General features: G+C 40.8%; 1 protein-coding gene across 2 annotated transcripts in view; it reads left to right on the forward strand.

Annotated features, from left to right (window-relative positions):
• myh11a (myosin, heavy chain 11a, smooth muscle) overlaps positions 1–21704 on the forward strand; it is a 46509-nt gene that overhangs the window by 21713 nt on the left and 3092 nt on the right. Inside the window, exons 5-41 of one of the 2 annotated variants that reach the window (XM_062032991.1) lie at positions 940–1039; positions 1167–1193; positions 5166–5258; positions 5360–5423; positions 6242–6340; positions 6535–6678; positions 7168–7263; positions 7398–7516; positions 7611–7763; positions 7852–8025; positions 8088–8261; positions 8357–8471; positions 8600–8793; positions 9684–9805; positions 9896–9965; positions 10062–10222; positions 10986–11094; positions 11232–11363; positions 12865–13071; positions 13150–13287; positions 13373–13496; positions 14821–14992; positions 15197–15409; positions 15507–15651; positions 15755–15961; positions 16040–16144; positions 16225–16377; positions 16457–16705; positions 16799–17011; positions 17086–17298; positions 17385–17546; positions 18170–18298; positions 18366–18454; positions 18538–18661; positions 18732–18940; positions 19026–19134; positions 19219–19391. In XM_062032991.1, coding sequence (XP_061888975.1) covers positions 940–1039; positions 1167–1193; positions 5166–5258; positions 5360–5423; positions 6242–6340; positions 6535–6678; positions 7168–7263; positions 7398–7516; positions 7611–7763; positions 7852–8025; positions 8088–8261; positions 8357–8471; positions 8600–8793; positions 9684–9805; positions 9896–9965; positions 10062–10222; positions 10986–11094; positions 11232–11363; positions 12865–13071; positions 13150–13287; positions 13373–13496; positions 14821–14992; positions 15197–15409; positions 15507–15651; positions 15755–15961; positions 16040–16144; positions 16225–16377; positions 16457–16705; positions 16799–17011; positions 17086–17298; positions 17385–17546; positions 18170–18298; positions 18366–18454; positions 18538–18661; positions 18732–18940; positions 19026–19134; positions 19219–19391 — 5280 coding nt within the window. The remainder of the gene's footprint in view (positions 1–939; positions 1040–1166; positions 1194–5165; positions 5259–5359; positions 5424–6241; positions 6341–6534; positions 6679–7167; positions 7264–7397; positions 7517–7610; positions 7764–7851; positions 8026–8087; positions 8262–8356; positions 8472–8599; positions 8794–9683; positions 9806–9895; positions 9966–10061; positions 10223–10985; positions 11095–11231; positions 11364–12864; positions 13072–13149; positions 13288–13372; positions 13497–14820; positions 14993–15196; positions 15410–15506; positions 15652–15754; positions 15962–16039; positions 16145–16224; positions 16378–16456; positions 16706–16798; positions 17012–17085; positions 17299–17384; positions 17547–18169; positions 18299–18365; positions 18455–18537; positions 18662–18731; positions 18941–19025; positions 19135–19218; positions 19392–21704) is intronic. The other variant, XM_062032992.1, reaches the window with a different exon arrangement.

A 21704-nucleotide genomic window follows, 5' to 3' on the forward strand; every position in this document is an offset into this window, starting at 1 on the left:
GTAATCGTCGCTTTCTCGGTCCGAATCGCTCTCGCTGCATTGTAAACAATGGGGAAATGTGAGGAGCCCTTCAGCCTGTGACGTCACGCTACTTCCGGTACAGGCAAGGCTTTTTTTTATCAGCGACCAAAAGTTGCGAACTTTATCGTCGATGTTCTCTACTAAATCCTTTCAGCAAAAATATGGCAATGTCGCGAAATGATCAAGTATGACACATAGAATGAATCTGCTATCCCCGTTTAAATTTTAAAAAATCATTTCAGTAGGCCTTTAATGTTCACTGACTAATAATCACCAACCTCTTCATTATAGTAACATTTACTGAGAGCAGTACAAAGGCTTGATGAAAGAGTTGGAGTTCAAGTTCATTAGTCTCCATCCGAGCGGAGTCTTATTGACTCATTGAATTATTGATACAACTCTTGTATTGAATGCGATGAGATTGTTCTGATCTACCTAATTTTATGAACAGCGAGTGTTTGCTAAGGTGACAGTGAGCAGAACATGCACGTCACTTACAGTGAGGTAGATGGACCATCCACATCTAAAAGCCCAATTGGAATTGTTTCCACACTTCCAACTGCTTACAGTGGAGCCTGGATGTCGTGGGTCCTTGCCAGAAAAGACCAGGATAAAATAAATTGAATCATCTCTGAGCTGCGAAGCCCTAACAGAGAGTGCCTCCCATGCCTTTTATGGACCCAAGACTTTGAGTTGTTCTGCACTGGGATCGTTCAACTCGGATCCAAGAGCATAGGCCACATTTTATGAAGAAAAAAGGATGAGCTTTTGCTTCTGTTAGAAAACGTCACATTTATGCAGTAAATTGCTTCAAGGTAGTTTTTACGGCTCGTCTCGGGATGGTTTTGTTGTTTTATTGTGAGCCAGCTCTCTTTGATCATCTTTACTGTTTTACCTTGACAACGTTCTCCTCCTTAGCGGGGAGTCGGGTGCTGGCAAGACAGAGAACACCAAAAAGGTCATCCAGTATCTGGCTGTTGTGGCCTCGTCACACAAAGGCAAGAAGGACAGCAGTGCTGTAAGTATGCATGCAAATAGATTACCTTTTCATAAAGAATAAGGGTCTGTCAGCCAGCTCCCTCACTCCTAATTTATTTAGCAAAGTGCCCAAAATAATTCTCTATATTGACATTTCCTCCAAATAGCAACAATCAGGATCACAGTTGGCCTACGTGAGTAAAGGGGAATGCCTGAAGTGTGTTTTTGTGTGTGCTGTTTCTTCTTTAAGGTTTCAAAGTGCATGAAGCTAGTGTCACTAAGATGGAAAAAAAAACTATTTTAATATTAATTTTTCAACACTAAGGTTTAAATCCTTATGGTAGAAAGTGTTCCCCTCTAACAGTAGTCTTCTCTGTGTTACCCAATGAGAGTGAATATGCATGATGGTACACTCAAAGTTTGATATAACGCGGTCGTTGAGGTCCATAAAATACCCAATGCGTTATTTACAGGATCGCATTATATAGAAATCTTTATTTTATGTTATGCGCTGTTTCCCAGCTGCCCAAACCTGCTTGGGGGATAGTGCCCTCACGTGCCGTGACGTAAATTGTGTATGGTGCTCCCACGTCACAGAATGGGTCGAGCACTATCCACCAGTAGATTTGGACATCACTGCGTCGATATTCTCTTATTTTGTATTTATTCTTTTTAAGACTTTCATAAAGATTTACTGTGAAAGTTTTACAATCTGGTCGCATGTCGGCGAAGGTCCTGTCTCCCAGGATGCAAAGGACGGCAGGAAGCAGCTTGCAGGTAAGAATGCTTGTTTCATTCCAGCTAACTGGAACTCAAAGGGAAACAAAAATAAAATCTTATTGTAGCAGTGAAATCGCATGTAGTAAACCAACTCAAGACATGACCGTAAGTTTGTAAATATGCGATAATTTGGTGAAAATCAGCGCAATTGACTGTGGTGGTAAAAAAAAAGGGCAAAAATTTGAGGGCCATGGCACGATCGCGTTATATAAACATGGTGTTGTATTGGACCGCGTTATATCAATCTTTGAGTGTAGTACTTAGTCACCTTTCAAACCTGCAGAATGCTCCGCGATGGGCGTCCATAGCGTTGCTGGTGTACTATGTTGAGTTTGGTGTCAAACATCTTCAATGAACACCCTTTCACTGCTAGTGGGGACAACATCAACCCACTGCAGTGAAATAGTCTCTCACAGATTAGTATGCACAGTGTGAGCATGCCCTTCTCCTCTTCCTCGTTCTCCTGCTATTTGTCCCAATGTACCCAGGGGAGTAATTATTCTGACCTAATGCTTTTAGGGTTAGGGTTAGTTAGTTTTGTGGTTGTGTTATAACTCACTTGCCAGCCATCCCTTTTTAACCTGAGTCTAAGCTGCACTGCAGTATTATACACTTAATGGTCACAACATTTGATTTGTGATCTCCATGGCACTCATCAACCTAAGAGCTTATCACAAATATCCATTGACAAAGAGTACAGCAACAATCCGAGAAGACATTTGACACTTGCAAAATAAGAATGCTAATCCAAATGGGGTACATATTTATTGTTGTTTCTCCACAAAATGTTGTAATTTCCGAGCTATAGAGCGCACCGGTATTGGAGCTGTAGCCACCAAATTTTAGAAGAAATAAATATTTACATACATTAGCCGCACCGGATTATAAACCGCAGATGTATGATAAACACTCACAAAAGATTTTGTGAGTGTTTATATACATACCTCGTTTCCAAGCGGTGCCTGTCACACAACAGTAAAACAGCTGATCAAACAAAACCGAAGTCATGGACCCACTAGTTGCGGAAGCTAGCTCTCCAATCACCTAAACAGACTCATAAACTCCACGGTGACGTTTTGGTGAATTTACAAAACTAAAACGTGCAAAAAAATGCTATTGTAAGTTAATATTACTAACACAGACACGTGTAAATGTGTTAGCATATTTGCTAATGCTAACAACGCTAGCTTGATTACAATAGCACATGTAAATATGCATGAAAACACTCATCACACATCATACTTGGAATGGTTTAGTAAGTATGAATTGTCATTATATTGTAAAGCTTACAAATGTTGCTTTGAGTGATGAATGAAGAATCCTTTCAAACAGAAACACTATGAAAATATACTTCCCATTCCAGGAACGAAACAGGAAATACATGTTCAAGCCGCACCATCTGCTGGGAGCGAACTTGTCCAAAAGTTGGTGCCATACATGCTGATTATAAGACATAATTAATGTTAGTGAGGAAAAATCCATAAATTAGCAGCACCGTTTTTATAAGCCGCAGGGTTCAAAGCGTGGGGGAAAAGTAGTGACTTTTAGTCCAGAAGATACGGTATCTTTTTTGTAGGATTACCAGCATCCCCAGGATGCTGCAGACAAACAACTGTGCTGCGACTCTGTCAGAAAAGGTATTATTTGACCAATATATTTAGAAAAATATGTTCATGATCTAAGGCAGGGGTGTCCAAATTGTAGCCCGGTGGCCATTTGCGGCCCACAGCATATTGTTAAATACATTAAAACAATAAAATGTAAGAAAAATGTTGATGCGTATTATTAGTAAATGCTGATACTAATAATATGCTTTTACCACAAAGCTGACCCAAAGTTTAGTTTTAAATAGAAATACAGTAAACCCTAATTTATCGCTGTTATTGGTTCCAGACTTGACCGTGGTCAATTACTTTTCGCAAAGTAGGAACTATTCATTATAAATCAAACATTTTCATAGCTAGGAGCATAAAAACCTGCCTTTTAAACTTTCTAAATATGTTTTAATTAGAGCCCTCTAGATATGAACTAACACCCACAAAGTCACCTTTACACCTTTTTAATCCAATATTGTAATGCTGCCTGGGGCCGAGCCAATTGGTGATGCTTGTATATGTTTAATTCAGACCAAATGTCTGTAAACTACGCTCTAAAAATAACACCAAAAAAATGTGTAATAGAGTGAAGCCGCAAACTTCGAAACGTGATGTGGCGAGGGACTACGGTCTGTTTTTTAGCTTTTTTTTTAATTTTTTGCAGATTAAAAAAATAGCAAAATGGCCCCCACTTGCCTTGACTTTTCTGTATGCGGTCCTTGGTGGAAAAAGTTTGGACACCCTTAAACTGGGCTGTAATTTTTTTAATCGCTTCTATATTGGTTTTACGGTAATTAAATTGTGCAGATTGACTGCTGTTGTGGCTGGTGAGTGTATTACATCCATTTACTTGTAAATGTTGATGATGGACCTAATTACGTCTAATGTTCATTTGCTCTCTCCCTCAGTTTGACTCACTTGCTACTCTTCTGCCTCCTTACATATTTCCATTTAGATACCAAAAACAAACCCTTGCTATTTGCTATCCCATACATTTCCTTGTTACCGTTCTGTGCTCTATTTCTCATCTGTCTCTTCTCTTCAGCGTCTTTCAAGCAGCTAAAATGAACAGACCAATCCTTTCTGCTTTGATAGCTCTGATCTTCACTACATCAGCCGGTCTGTATCTTCTCTGTTTTCTTTCAACAGCAATGCCTTATGACTATTATAGCTCCACTCTTTTTAAACATGCTGTAGTTGTTAACAGCATTTACTAGGTTTTGCAGAAGCAGAGTCATTGACACAGACCACTTTGATTAGGTGGATTAGCTCAATGCACATTGATGAGGTGTCCGCCTCATTTTCTGTCAATCACCTGGTTGCACGTGCGAGCCCCCACAGAGTGAGAACTCACGCAGAGAGCAAACCTCCTCCCTATAGGGATTTTTGTGGATCAAAAGCCACATATATAAACGGAAAGATTTGAACGATTCCTCAGAAGCTATGTGCTGGTAACATTATTACAGTGTCAGCTGATTCAACATGCCCTCTCCCTTCTACCTGCTTATCTGTTTATATATCAACTTCCCCTCATTTGCCTCATGTGTTTATGTCAGATGTCTGTGTTACATCATTTTCTGGAATCCTGATGATGTCGCTGCAGGTAGTCTTAGATCCATTTGTAACCATGTTTTTTTCAACTTTTTCAGTCTTTACCATGTTTTTCCTCTTGACACTATTATATATATGTGTATATGTATTTTTTTTTTATTTTTTTTTTTGAGTATGTTCTGGCATTTCTGCATCTCACTTTAATGGCCGTCAAGTGTGTAACTATGTTGTTGTCACCAGGGAGAGCTGGAGAAGCAGCTCCTACAGGCCAATCCCATCTTAGAGGCCTTTGGAAATGCTAAGACCATCAAAAATGACAACTCCTCACGATTTGTAAGTGTTTTTATTTTTGTTATGTGACTCATTTAATATCATGTTCCAGGATATACCATTGTACATTTTAGTGCACAACCCTGTTTTAATGTCTCTCACAGGGAAAATTCATCCGTATCAACTTTGATGTGACCGGCTACATTGTTGGAGCCAATATTGAGACTTGTATCCTTAATTAGCACACCTAAGTTCAAATGTGATGACAACTATGGTCCCTCTACTGCAGGGGTGTCAAAATCAATGCATTATCTATGGCCCCCGGAATGATATTTGATTAGTATTAGAACCGGCCCACAGGCCGCAGCCGCCTGCTGCTGTTTTGCACGCACCAATACTCCATCAGTGTTGGCGCTAGAAATTTTCAAAATGGGGTCCCATCAAGTCATAAAAATAGGATCCGACAGTAAATTTTTGGGGTCCCACTTCTTTGTAACCGTTTTGAAAACAAATGATAAATGTTTGCATTGTCCTGTTATATCCATGCATCCCATCCATTTTCTACCGCTTGTCCCTTTCGGGGTTGTGGGGGGTGCTGGAGCCTATCTCAGCTGCTCTCGGGCGGAAGGCGGGGTACACTCTGGACAAGTCGCCACCTCATCGCAGATCCTGTTATATCTCACATTCTATATTGTGTTTTGGAAAAAGGTTGTCATAAATGTTACTTAATTCATTAAAAAAAATTATACAAAAGAGAACAAATTTGTATGCATATGTAAATGTATTCAGTTATAAACATTCATTCACTTTCTTCTTTCCTTCATGGATCTAAACTTTACCGCTGCCGGTATTTTTTTCTATATTTTTATTGTAATATTTTCAGAATGTGTTTGTTCTATTTTTAGCCAAAGTAAGGCAAAGAAAACAATTTGAAGTTGTCTTTATTTTTTAGTTTTAATGCCATGATTTTAATAGTCACAGACCGCAAAAAATTGTCCTTGAAATGAGCAGAGAGTGTTTGTGTTCTTTAACTGCTGGGTTTTCAGACCTTCTGGAGAAGTCTCGTTGTATCAGACAGGCAAAGACAGAGAGAGCCTTCCATATCTTCTACTACATGATTGCTGGTGCCAAAGACAAACTGAAAGGTACCATGAAAATGCATTTCAAACATGCCAATGGTAGATGTATGGTATTTTTGGGAGAGACGCTTCATACCCAAAAGCATTGCTTTATATGACATATCATTGCTACTTCTTAAAGTATTATGTTTATCTGTGTGATCATGCAAAGTTATGGTAAGGTCCATTAAACGTCCATTTCTCATGTAATTTCTTTCCAGAGGAACTACTTTTGGAGTCCTTCAGTAATTACCGCTTCCTAAGTGCAGGCAACGTCCAGATCTCAGGCCAGCAGGATGATGAGATGTATGAAGAGACAATGGAAGCTATGACCATCATGGGCATTTCAGATGAGGAGCGAGTCGGTACAAGTCATCACACTAATCTACTTTTTGTTTAATCTAAATACTAAGAGATAGGAGGCTACAGTTCCGTGGTTCAGATGGGTCTCATTCAGCTGGTATAAACTCCTGCACAATATAATTAAAGAAACTTCAGCCTTTACCAAAATGATAAATGTTGACGCTGTTATAGAGTTAAGATGTTTATAGTATACCCTCGTGGTATGCTGGCAGTGTAGATTTGCAAGCTGTTTGTAACATTTTGCATTTGTTATTTAGCAAACAACTCTACAGTGATGCAGGGCAGGATCTATAGTATGAATTACATACAGTACGTATAACTAACTAGTGTCAATCAAAACTGTAAAGGTAAAGTTTTTAATGCAGTTCTTGTGTTGGATGTCATTTGATTGTGCCGATGAGTGTATTGTAACAATGTACAGTATGTATTGCTTGCTTGCGCTTTTGTTAATTGTCTAATATTACATGACCTATACTGTCACTGTGTTTAAGATATCTTGAAGGTGTGTTCCACGGTCATGCAGCTAGGAAACATTGCGTTTAAGAAAGAAAGGAACCAGGAGCAGGCCACCATGCCTGATAACACAGGTGAGATGTTTTTGCTCGCTTTACTCGCTCATACTTGTATTGGACTGAATAGGAAGGAATTAAAGACAGAAACATTGAAATACAATCAAACAATTCTGGTGTTATCATAATGCATAAATATTTTCTCCCTGTAGCGGCTCAGAAGGTGTGTCACCTCCAGGGTATCAACGTAACAGACTTCACCCGTGCCATCCTCACGCCTCGAATCAAAGTGGGCAGAGAGGTTGTTCAAAAGGCACAAACCAAGGAGCAGGTACTACACAACTTGCACTATCATGAGACAAGAACACATAAATGATATGTTGTTAGTTTATGGGTCTTTTTTACCATGTTTTTGTGCTTCCAAGGCGGACTTTGCCATCGAAGCCCTGGCCAAGGCTGTGTTTGAACGCCTGTTCCGCTGGCTCCTGGCTCGCGTCAACAAAGCCCTGGACAAGACCAAGAGGCAGGGGGCCTCCTTTCTGGGAATCCTTGATATTGCTGGCTTTGAGATATTTGAAGTATGGACAAACTCCTAGTGTGCGATGTCAAGAGGTGAACACTTCATGGTTGATGCGCTTCAACAGCTTTTTCTCACAATTGTTGCAGGACAACTCCTTCGAACAACTCTGCATCAATTACACTAACGAGAAGCTCCAGCAGCTCTTCAACCACACAATGTTCATCCTGGAGCAGGAGGAGTACCAGAGAGAAGGCATTGAGTGGAACTTCATTGACTTCGGTCTGGACCTTCAGCCCTGCATTGAGCTCATTGAGAGGCCGGTGAGCTCCGCTAACATAATGACAACATTGTCATGCGTATTAACCTCCACATATGTTTGCAGAACAACCCTCCAGGCATTCTGGCCTTGCTGGATGAAGAGTGTTGGTTCCCCAAAGCCACAGATATCTCCTTTGTGGAGAAACTCATGAACACTCAAGGAAACCATATGAAATTTGCTAAACCAAAACAGCTGAAAGACAAGACAGAGTTTTCCATCCTTCACTATGCTGGAAAGGTGAGGATCAGTGAATAAGTAGAGATATCATTTGGGCGTTGTTGCTTTTTTGATGGCCTAAACATATGAATTAAACCAACACTGTTTGCATCTAGGTGGACTATAACGCCACATCCTGGCTGACAAAGAACATGGACCCTCTGAACGACAATGTCACTTCACTGCTTAACAACTCATCCAGCTTGTTTGTGCAAGACCTCTGGAAAGATGGTGAGATCACTGACAGACCTGCTTTTGCCAAATTCTTATTTTAGCTGTTTTGGTTCTAAAATGAGGTTTAAAATCTTTCACACACAAGATTGTGTGCGAGTCAATGTCTGATAAGTTGTGTGCTTCAGCTGACAGAGTGGTTGGTCTCGACACCATCGCCAAAATGTCCGACACCTCAATGCCCAGCGGCTCAAAGACCAAAAAGGGAATGTTCCGCACAGTAGGACAGCTCTACAAGGAGTCCCTGGCCAAACTCATGACCACACTGCACAACACCCAGCCCAACTTTGTCAGATGCATCATTCCAAACCACGAGAAGAGGGTAAACAAGTGAACTCATTTAGAGCAAGCATTCCAACACCTGGTTTCACACTTCTTTTGTCATTACCGTATACATTGTAACCTCAACTTACAAACTTAAGTGGATCTAGAACAGAGTTGGTGAATAAAAGCGTGTATATTGAAACAAATTTCTCCATAAAAAAATGTAAACGTGAATAATGGGTTCCAGCCTCGACAAAATAATATATTTTAGTCAAAGTTTGTACACTTTGAACACAATGTAAAGCACTATACAGTACTCTAATCAAACAAACATATCAAGTGGGTGATGGATCAACTTTCTATATGATAACAAAGCCAGACAAACAACAGCTAAACTGTTTGTATTCACAGCCACCCTACCAATACACAAACACACAGACTGTCACTAGCCCAATAGCGCACTCAGTTTGAAATCACAAAAATCCTTAACTTTAACACCAAGGGGAGGCAGTGTCGATCGACAACACTGTGGATACATCTTGAATGTTTCAAATCACATGTAGCTTGTTCATTGCTTTCTTTGGACTCCTATTTAGTTTGCAAAACTAAAAAAGTTATGTAAAAAAAAAAAAAAAGGAAGCACACAATGCCGCAATTAGCACAGTGGCTAATAACAGCTCTACTCTGCTGACGGAAATTATTAAGCCTGCCCACAATGAATGAGCTGCAGGCACACAATAGGTGGATGAAACGTTGATACACGTACAACAAAGCATATTACTATTCGGTCTGTGGTTCATGAATAGAAAAGTTTGTATTAATGAGAGGTTTGTAAATCGAGGTTCTACTCTACAGTCTTTGTTTTTTTATTGTTTACTTCTCCTAGCATGTCAAAACTACTGTTCACCGTGAATGCAACAAGTTTATTTACAAGTGCTGTTTCCTCAGGCGGGAAAGCTGGACGCCCACCTGGTTTTGGAGCAGCTAAGGTGTAACGGCGTGTTGGAAGGTATCCGAATCTGCCGACAAGGATTCCCCAACCGAATTCTCTTTCAGGAGTTCCGCCAGCGGTGAGTGATATCAGATGGTGCATAACTCCAGCACTACTATTACATGTATTATGTATTCAACTCCTGTTTATGTAAATTGTTCTCTTACAGCTATGAGATTCTGGCTGCAAGTGCTATTCCCAAAGCCTTCATGGATGGAAAACAAGCTTGTTGTCTTATGGTAAACTTTTTGTTCATCTGTAAAGTAGTAGTATTTTTTGGCTTTTCTGCTCAGGGAAACTATTAGGAGTCATCAATATTTAATTTTTCTGTGCAGATCAAGCATATAGACCTGGATCCAAACCTGTACAGAATCGGGCAGAGTAAGATCTTTTTCCGTACTGGAGTTTTGGCCCAGCTGGAGGAGGAGAGAGACCTGAAGATTACTGTGATTATCATTGCCTTCCAGGCCCAGGCGAGAGGCTTCTTAGCCAGAAAGTATGAACATGCAAGCTCATATTTACACTCCACACTCCAAGATTTACACGCCACTGTAATAATACAACAAATCTTTGTGCATTGATTGATTGATTGATTGAGACTTTTATTAGTAGGTTGCACAGTGAAGTACATATTCCGTACAATTGACCACTAAATGGTAACACCCAAATAAGTTTTTCAACTTGTTTAAGTCTGGGTCCACTTAAATTCATTCATGATACAGATATATACTATCATCATAATACAGTCATCACACAAGATAATCACATTGAATTATTTACAATCCGGGGTGTGGAGGGGGGGGATAAGGTTTGGTTGTTATCATCAGTCATCAACAATTGAGAACAGAGAAATGGATATTGGAACAGTGTAGGTCTGACTTGGTAGGATATGGACAGCAAGTGAGAGTGAGTGAGTGAGTGAGAGAGACTAATATATATATATATATATATATATATATATATATATATATATATATATATATATATATATATATATATATATATATATATATATATATATATATATATATATATATATATATATATATATATATATATATATGTGTGTGTGTGTGAGTGTATATATACACACATTTATATGATTTATTCGATTTATATGCAGATTAATCACACAATTCTATTTGCTCTTTTACCTTAACCACAGAGGTTACCTGAAAGGCGGCATGGGTTATTATATTGTTTCAACAATGCAGAAATGTATTTATATGGCACATTAAATACAATATTTTGTTTTAAAGGGCATTTGCTAAAAGGCAGCAACAACTTACTGCCATGAAAGTGATCCAGCGGAATTGTGCCGCCTACCTCAAACTTAGGAACTGGCAGTGGTGGAGACTCTTCACAAAGGTCAGCATGTTCATAGTACCATGCAACTTTCTTTTTATGTCAAGTTACTCCTTTTATAGTTTTATTCTGACTTCTGTTAAATGACTGTCGTGGTAATATTTTACCTGACTTGATTTTGCTATAACCTTAAAAAAAAGGTCAAGCCTCTACTCCAAGTGACTCGTCAAGAGGAGGAGATGGGCCTGAAAGAGGAGGAACTGCAGAAAACCAAAGAAAATGCTCTCAAGTTTGAAACAGAGCTGAAGGAGATCTCCTTGAAGCACACAGTGGTAAATGACAACTGATACCAACACACTTTACTGCTCTGAGGTGACCATCTAATGTGGGGGTGTCAAACATAGAAAGATTTGTAAAATGTTGCTCATCGTCGATTGAGTTTATTTAGGAGAAAATAAACAGATGGTGATATGTAGTAGTGTATACTGACTGATGGTCAGTAGATGTCAGTAAAATCACATAGATGTGGTTTAGCGTTTATACATGAATATTCAAAAGTTAATTAAAGGTACTTATAAAAGAAATACAGTCTAACATTAAAGGAGTGCTTAATTATTTTCTGTTACACCCCTCTATGAAAAAGAAAACATTTTGCGCCCTCTGCCGCGACTATAAATAGGATCGTTTGTCTATTAAATTGTTATAAGTACACCTCTGCATAGCATTGTATCCGTATTAACATTAAAGACAACAAAAAAGGAGGAAAGGTAGTTCAATCAACTTACAACAAAGAATAACTTTATTAACATTGTTTTTTAGTCTGTAACAGAGAAGATTTAAAATGTTTGCCTGAAATTTAAAAAAATCCTGATTTAAACTTAACGTATTTTGACGGACTTGAAACATTTGATTCTAAAATATAAAATTAAATAAACTCAATAAATAATATTGAATTCAAATAGTTTCTAAATAACAATGAAGAAGTCAAGATTAATTGCTACAATTAACAGGTTTTGTAGTGCACAGCTTTTCGAAGCGGGGTTTGACGCATGATACTAATAAAGCATGTTACCTGTGGTCACACTCACCCCCCCTGACATCGAACCGCGCCCCCCGAGGGGGGCCCGCCCCACTATTTGAGAAAAACTGCATTAAAAAGAACAAAACAAAAATCACCTTTGCGACTTTTTCCCCCTAAAAAAAAGGCTGAACTAATTAACTAAGGCTAAACTCTTGTCGCATCACCGAGAAGACATCAAACTTGACTAAATAGAGGAAGTAAAAGTTGTAACAAAATTTCCATATATGAACCTGCGGACAGATCACTACCTTTTTTTTAAGAGCAGAGCTACACCTCCAGGACAAGGTGGTGTGTCTCAACCATGTCCAATTTCCGGCGAGTTTCAGGGTCGACGGCGGGCCAAAAACAGCCAAAATACGATGACAGACAGGCGTGATGTCACACCAGGAAGCAGCGACTGCTCTGGGGAAGGCTGAAGTGACAGTCGAAACTAGGATTTCTTTATTAATCTCTAAAAATGCAACCAATTAACCATCCCAGGACACCCTGCTGTACACAGGGGCTCCAGCAGGTATGAACTTGCCTCCCTCCCACTGAGCATGGAGGGCCTGCAAGGGTGATAGTTGAATCAGACTCCTCCGAATAGAATCGTCAAATATTCAAATATTTGAAGACAACCTCAATATATGTTAATCTTATCTTTTCTATATCGCATACCCCAGCTGACAAAAGGCATTAATAAGGGGGTTAACTTTGGAAAGATGTCCAGTTCATTGTAGGGCTGATAGATTTAATATTTCTAATCCTTTCAGATTTTGGAGGAGAGGAACGCACTGCAGGAGCAGCTTCAGGCTGAAACAGAGCTTTATGCAGAAGCAGAGGAAATGCGGGTACGTCTGGCAGCTAAGAAGCAAGAATTGGAGGAAATCCTCCATGAGATGGAGGCAAGACTTGATGAAGAAGAAGAACGTTCTCAGTCACTGCTAGTAGATAAAAAGAAGATGCAACAGCAAATGCAGGTAAATAAATAATTTCCCACACGTTCCATCACTCATCCCAAGTGCGAGAAAAAGATAACTTTCCCTTCACTTGTGTAGGAATTGGAAGAACATTTAGAGGAGGAGGAAGATGCTCGGCAAAAGCTGCATTTGGAGAAGGTCACTTGTGAGGGCAAGATCAAAAAGCTTGAAGATGACATCCTTGTGATGGAAGATCAGAACAACAAGCTTCTCAAGGTGAAGGAGGAACATACCTTGAAATTATGATTTAAGTATACCAAAGACAGAAGATGTGGGTAACATTTCACTTGTCATTATGTAGGAGAGAAAGCTGATGGAGGAAAGGGTTGCAGACTTCAGTGCTAATCTGGCTGAAGAAGAGGAGAAGTCGAAGAACCTCACTAAGCTTAAAAATAAACATGAGTCTATGATCTCGGATCTGGAGGGTACTTACTGGATTTTCACGTATAATGACGTTTAGTGTCTGATTTACTAAAATCCAAATACCATCTAATACTATTAGTGGGCGTGTTGCGTGTGATCTACTAACACTGCATGTACAACGTGAACAGTGGTGCAGACCACCCTATTTAAATGAGGATTTTGCATGTACTATACAGGGCTTTCACCCCGGAGACATTTGATCATTTACCGCCCATTCATCTTATCATAATCCTATCTGTGACACGTTGCTATGTTTTCAAACATGGAGGAGACCTGTACCACTTTTTATGGGCATTTTAAAAGCAGTCTGACTCGTGCTTTTCATCTACATTGAAACCTTTTTTTCCTTCTTTTTTTTTTTTTTTTAAGCGCTGCAGATGCGGTGATGGGAGAGAGGCTGCATTTATGTGCTCAAGATGCAAAAACTGCATACTTAAAAGTTTTTTTCATATAGGAGATTTGTTAAAATACTCTATATTCCCTTTCAAAAACTAAACGTTATTGAAAAAACACTGAAGGACGTGAAGTTAATTATATTTATATAGCGGTTTTCTCTAGTGATTCAAAGCGCTTTACATGGTGAAACCCATGATCTATGTTACATTTAAACCAGTGTGGGTTGCACTGGGAGCAGGTGGGTAAAGTATCTTGCTGGCGGAAGGCACGGCGGCCCTACCAACCGAGCCACGCCGCCCCAAAGACACCAAAACGCATTAATTTAATTTGTTTTAATCAGCCCCTTAAGTCACCCAGTATGCAGTATGAAATTATAAAAGTATGTTGCTGAACAGACGCTACGTCTAATATTTGTTTTAATGCATACAAATATGTTGACACAAACGCGTAGGACGGAGGATTCTCGTCTGTTTATCGTCTGTCTTTGCAGCAGCGCCACGGATCCTGCAGCCGTATGTGTAACTGTCAGTTGCATACTTTTCAGACATGCTAAATAACGACGCTAATTTATGTGCCGCAATCATTTTCTAGTTAAGTAAATCAGGCTGCGTGTGCCAAATAATGATATTTGCATTTTCTTCTCCTAGTATTGTGGACGTTCTGACGATCAGCATGTTGTTTGCATATTAATGAAGACAGAAACGCAAAACAGATTGCACACCTTATTCTGCTCACTTAACAGACATAATCCACTTAGCTCACGTTTAGTAGATCAGCTTTGTGTCTGCTATCAAGTTTGCATGTGTTTTAGTACATTCAAACCTTTGGTCATCTCAGGCCCATAGTGTACACATTAAAAATATACAGGCTGCATAGTAAATACTTTACTGTACAAAGTTGTACACTGTTTTGTTTCTGCTGCATTTTCAGTCCGCCTGAAAAAAGAGGAAAAGACGCGGCAGGAGCTGGATAAGGTTAAGCGTAAGTTGGAGGCGGAGTCAAATGATCTACAAGAGCAGATAGCTGACCTGCAGGCCCAGATCGCTGACCTCAAAGCCCAGCTGGCAAAGAAAGAAGAGGAGCTTCAAAATGCCTTAGCAAGGTTTAGTATTCCGTATTTGAACGCAACCCAAGATGTCATTACAATTATTTAAAATCATTTAACGACAAAAGATAAAGAAACTAACAATGATAGCGCCATTTTGAAGATGTTGTTTTAAAACCTACTAATGTTACTTTGAATAGTTTAAGTCGTGCATGAACATCATAGTTAACAATGTAACAAAGTTATGGATTCCTCCATTAGGTTGGAAGATGAGACGGCTCAAAAGAACAATGCTCTGAAGAAAATCAGGGAGCTGGAGGGACACATCTCTGACCTGCAGGAAGATGTCGACTCAGAGAGAGTAGCCAGGAACAAGGCGGAAAAGATCAAACGGGACTTGGGAGAGGAGCTGGAGGCTCTTAAGTCGGAGCTGGAGGATACACTGGACAGTACTGCCACCCAGCAGGAACTCAGGTCACACACACATGAAACCATATACAGTGGTACCTCAATTTGCGAGTGGTTTGAGATGTGAGCTGCCAAATGTCTTATCTTTCCATGTGTTCTGCAGAGCAAAACGAGAGCAAGAGGTCACCCTACTGAAGAGAGCCATAGAAGAGGACAACCGGACCAATGAGGCTCAGATACATGAAATGAGACAGAAACACACCCAGGCTGTTGAGGAGCTCACAGAGCAGCTGGAACAATCCAAACGGGTGAGACTCCAACATTTTAAACATTGACATTCCCTTATTTTCATCCAGTTTATTTAATTGATAACAATTTTGAGATAAAGCCAGAGCCTCCCCCTGCCAATAGGTGAAGTCCAACTTGGAAAAAGCCAAACAAGCTCTGGAGAAGGACACATCCGAATTAACCATAGAAGTGCGCTCGCTCACTCAAGCCAAACAAGATGGTGAGCACAAGAGGAAGAAACTGGAGGGTCAAGTGACGGATCTGCAGTCCCGTTTTACTGACAGCGAGAAGCAAAAGGCTGAACTTGGAGAACGCTGCTCCAAGATCACTGTAATTGGATTATTTCAGTACTATCATGGTGCAATTAGGAAGGGTACAAATCGTATTAATACCTTCATCCTCCCACAGGTGGAACTGGAGAGTGTGACAAACCTACTGAATGAAGCTGAAGGCAAGAACATTAAACTGAGTAAAGACGTTTCCAGCTTTAGCGCCCAACTCCAGGATGCACAGGTTACTGCTGTAGAAATTAAATATTTTGCCAAGAAACGGGAAGTTCCTGGTCTGACCTTTGACCTGCTTGGCATCCATAGGAGCTGCTGGCTGAGGAGACACGCCAGAAGCTGCAGTTCTCGACAAAGCTGCGGCAGGCCGAGGATGACAAGAACAGCCTACAGGAGCAGCTCGAGGAGGAGATGGAAGCCAAGAGGAACGTGGAGAGACACATGTCCACCCTCAACATCCAGGTTAATGATGGGTTTGGAATGTGTTTGAAACATGTAGTGTCCAATGTGTAATTTTCATTTGCAAACAACAATTTCAAAGCTGTCAGATTCCAAGAAAAAGATGGAAGAAATGTCAGGAAACATCGAGCTGCTGGAAGAAGGCAAGAAACGCCTGCAGAGAGATTTAGAGGCAGCCAACACCCAGTTTGAGGAGAAGGCCTCCGCCTATGACAAATTGGAGAAGACCAAAAACCGCCTGCAACAGGAGCTGGAAGACACACTGATGGATCTTGACAACCAGAGGCAGAATGTTTCAAACCTTGAGAAGAAGCAGAAGAAGTTCGACCAGGTTGTTTTTCTTGCCATTGTTTACCTAAACACTGCTAGATGACTGGTCTATGCAACACCAACATGGTTTTACTTGTGGTCGTTTGTCCTCAAGATGCTGGCTGAGGAGAAGAGTATCTCCAGTAAATATGCGGAGGAGAGAGATCGAGCTGAGGCTGAGGCCAGAGAGAAGGACACCAAGGCTCTGTCCCTTGCGAGGGCTATGGACGAGGCTCAGGAGGGCAGAGAAGAGCTGGAGAGAGCCAACAAGGCCCTGAGGATGGAGATGGAGGATCTGATCAGTTCAAAGGATGACGTTGGAAAAAATGTGTGTTATAAATCTTGTTTTGATTCAGAGGACCAGTGAATGCATCATCACCACAATGGTTGATGTGACGGCAGGTCCATGATCTTGAGAAGTCCAAAAGAGGTCTGGAGGCCCAGGTGGAGGAGATGAAGACTCAGTTGGAGGAACTGGAGGACGAGCTGCAGGCAGCTGAGGATGCCAAACTGCGCCTGGAGGTCAACATGCAGGCTCTGAAGGCCCAGTTTGAGCGGGATCTCCAAGGCCGCGATGAGATGGGAGAAGAAAAGAAGAGACAGCTTGTCAAGCAGGTGAAGAAAAGCATCGCAATCATCCATCACAGAAAGTCTTGCCGATTATTATCAGTAATCTAAGAGCCGGTACACGCTGGTTGCAGGTCCGTGAGTTGGAGACCGAGCTGGAGGACGAACGTAAGCAGAAGGCGTCCACAGCAGCAGCCAAGAAGAAGTTGGAGACAGACATGAAAGACCTGGAGGGCCAGATTGAGACAGCCAATAAGGGACGAGATGAGTCCATCAAGCAGCTACGAAAAATCCAGGTAAGAGTTGCTTATTACGTTGGATAAATATTTATGCGTTAGAATCAGAATCAGAATAGTTTTTATTGCCATTGTTTGAGAACGGGTTCACAAGCTAGGACTTTTTCTTGGTGCAATCGTGCAACAACACACATAACACAGAATAGAAATAAAAATGAGCTGTAACTGAGCTATCAGATCTTGTTATTGATCATGAGTCTGATGGCTGAGGGGAAAAAACTGTTCAGGTGGCGGGAGGTGTGGGTCTGGATGGACCGTAGTCTCCTGCCTGAGTTATAAAACATTATCATCTTCCTAATTACTATTTGAAATGTTACAATACTGTTACCGACAATGGAATATGGTGCGTTATGGTGTTTGTTTGTTTTACTTTACTTAATTCTGACTGTAATGCATGAACAGCAGTGATCAGTTTCAACACCTTACAGTATTTACAGTACTGTATCTTAAACTGCACACCATGTCTCTCTCTCCTCTGCACTCACTACACAACACTTCCTCATTGTCCACCAATCACTCAGGCAAGGTGCATGCACGGACATCCATAGGGCAGCCACAACTGCGATGTGGCCCTCAATGAAATCGAGGTCGATGATACTGATTGCCCTTTGAACCTTTGCCAGGCCCAGATGAAAGACTTCCAGAGGGAGCTCGAAGATGCCCGTGCTGCACGGGAGGAGGTGCTGACTACGGCAAAGGAGAGCGAGAAGAAAGCAAAGGGCCTGGAGGCGGAGCTCATGCAGCTGCAAGAGGTGATTGATGCCAGTAACTGGCAGCAGCACTGAGCTGTGTATTGAGAGTTTCATGTCATGTTTGCAGGAGCTGGCTGCTGCTGAGAGAGCGCGGAAGCAAGCAGAGGCTGAGAGAGACGAGCTGTCGGATGAGTTGGCAAGCAACTCTTCTGGGAAGTCAGTCTTGCTGCTTCTGCTGAGTTATTTTAAAAAATACCGCCGGTGCTCATGTGGACATGTTTTACCCTTCTTGTCTGAAGGTCAGCCTTAGCAGATGAGAAGCGTCGTCTAGAAGCGAAGATCTCCCAAGTGGAGGAAGAGCTGGAAGAAGAGCAGAGCAACATGGAGATCCTCAACGACCGGCTGAGGAAGAGCACACAGCAGGTTGCTGTAGCAACGAGGTTCCATGGCACCCTCGCCTAGCCATCTGTTAACAGGTGCCTTCTCTCCACAGGCGGATCAGCTCAACAGCGAGCTGCAGATGGAGCGCTCTGCCTCCCAGAAGAACGAGAGCGCCCGGCAGCAGATGGAGCGCCAGAACAAGGAGCTGAAGGCCAAGCTCAGCGAGATGGAGAACCAGGTCAAGTCCAAGTTCAAGTCGTCCATCACTGCTTTGGAGGCCAAAGTGGCTCAGCTGGAGGAGCAGCTGGAGCAGGAGAACAGGTTCGAGCCAAGGAAACGTCAGACCCTTCAGTCTTCTTCAAGTTCTCCCCAGGTTTTTGTCCGACCACCCCGTGTCTTTTTGCAGGGAAAAGCAGGTGACCGCCAAGGCTGTGCGCCAGAAGGACAAGAAGCTGAAAGACTTGCTGATGCAGGTGGAGGATGAAAGGAAGCAGGCAGAACAGTACAAAGACCAGGTCATCTTCAAGCAACTTCAGAACCACTTGTAGAAGCAAAAGCGGAGTCCCTTTTGACTTGACTTTGCCCTTGATCTATTCCAGGGGGAGAAGTCTAACACGCGCATGAAGCAGCTGAAGAGGCAGCTGGAGGAGTCGGAGGAGGAGTCTCAGCGAGCCACGGCTGCTCGCAGGAAGCTGCAGCGCGAGCTGGATGAAGCCACCGAGGCCAACGACGCCATGAGCCGTGAGGTCAACTCTCTCAAGAGCAAACTAAGGTAAGAACTTTGGAACTGGACCTAATGGTGGAGACCTTTTATTATTAATATTATCTCTTTAAGAGGCAGACCTGATGAAATAAGGGTGAGGCTTTCCAAATATAATAAAGTAGCTGTAAATAATTCATACACAATTATCTTACTGCACAATCTAAGAAGATCCAAAACAAAAATATGCCACAGTCAGTATTTAAGAATGTTAGTCATAGACATCTACATCATACATTTCTACATAAATCACGTTTCTCTATGAAACTTCATTAACAAGGTTGTTTTCATCAAGTCAGGATTGTCTGACACTACCCTTGCAAAAACTCCAAAATGGTTCAATCCAACTGGACTGGAACTGTTCCTTTCAAAGAGTCGTTCAAAAGAGTGGCTCATTAGTTTTCTTTTTTAGTACTCGTTACTCGTTTTTACCAAGGAAACAATCACTTGTAGCTTATAAGATTCAAACAATTCAAATTGATAGCAATTAGGACTCTATTTTGTGGAATTATTTTAATATATTGATGTCATTTGGCATGTGTTTTCATTGTAAACAATGTGCTGTGTTTCAATGCTTTGACAGTGAGATCACAATTTAGACATTTTCCTCACCTAAAAATAACATTGTGGCACATTTAAAAACTACAAAGTTTGCATGTTCTCTCCGTGACTGTGTGGGTTCCCTTTCTCACCTGGGGATAGACTGATTTAAAACACTAAATTGTGTGAATGTGAGTGTGAATGTTGTCTATCTGTGTTGGCCCTGTGATGAGGTGGCTCCAGCCCCCCTACGACTCAGAGGGACAAGCGGTAGAAAATGGATGGTAACAGATCACTTCGGTGCAAAGCAACTTTACAGTCAAATGTTCTTCTTGAGCATTTTAACAATACAGAAACAAATATAGCATGCAAATGATTAATGGATACAATGTGTATGAAAATTGAAATTAAATACAAAGCAAATGATAAATGAATACAATGTACCGTATTTTTCGGAGTATAAGTCGCACCGGCCGAAAATGCATAATAAAGAAGGAAAAAAATATATCAGTCGCACTGGAGTATAAGTCGCATTTTTTGGGGGAAATTTATTTGATAAAACCCAACACCAAGAATAGACATTTGAAAGGCAATTTAAAATAAATAAAGAATAGTGAACAACAGGCTGAATAAGTGTACGTTATATGACATATAAATAACCAACTGAGAACGTGCCTGGTATGTTAACGTAACATATTATGGTAAGAGTCATTCAAATAACTATAACATATAGAACATGCTATACGTTTACCAAACAATCTGTCACTCCTAATCACTAAATCCCATGAAATCTTATACGTCTAGTCTCTTACGTGAATGAGCTAAATAATATTATTTGATATTTTACGGTAATGTGTTAATAATTTCACACATAAGTCGCTCCTGAGTATAAGTCGCAACCCCGGCCAAACTATGAAAAAAACTGCGACTTATAGTCCGAAAAATACGGTATTTGAAAATAGAAGTTAAATACATAGTAGGTGTGGTAGCCATTTTAGTGTTGTTTATATTTCTGTAGTCCTGCATATATTAAGTTAAATTATTTGTTGCTTGATGAATACTTGGGCCTACTGCGCTACTGCACTTTGGTGTTGGTCATTGTGGTGGTGTTTGATGAATACTCGGGCCTACTGTACTTTAGGTGGGTTTTGTTATCATTGTGGTTGTGGTGGCCATTTTCTTGTGGTTTGTATTTCTCTAGTACTGCGTATATTAAGTTAAATTATTGTTTTGATATATTGCAAAGTAATTTATTGAATTCGAAAGCGTAATTTACCTACACTATATAAATGGGAATGAATGCAAAATTGCACTAACCATACTGTGAAGTGTAAATATCGAATGCAAATGTTGCTAAGCTTCCTTTGAATTGATCTCATTTTGTGTTTATTTTTTATTTTCCTTTGTCTGTTGTGGCTCAAGTCCAAATAACAAGTGCTGGACAGCGTGTGCAAACTTTACAAAAGTGGTGCAGACGGCCCTATTTAAATGAGGTTTCTGCACGTATACTGGCTGTCACCATGGAGACACTCATTTCCCTCTACATGTATGGCATCATATGATTAACTTGTGGCGTTTTGCCATATTGTTGACCTGCAGCACACAAATATATGTACCACCTTTTCGAGGCTACCATACAATGAAGCACGGTCTAGACAACAGAAACAATTTTTATCACACTAAAAGTACGCTCTGGGAGGCGCTGCAGTGTTGTGATAGTGCGCCTTGATCAAGAAAAATGCATATTGCAAGAAGTTTTTTCATATAATGAAAGAACTACTATTA

The sequence above is a fragment of the Entelurus aequoreus genome, linkage group LG22, assembly GCF_033978785.1.
Source record: "Entelurus aequoreus isolate RoL-2023_Sb linkage group LG22, RoL_Eaeq_v1.1, whole genome shotgun sequence".
Classification (NCBI taxonomy): domain Eukaryota; kingdom Metazoa; phylum Chordata; class Actinopteri; order Syngnathiformes; family Syngnathidae; genus Entelurus; species Entelurus aequoreus.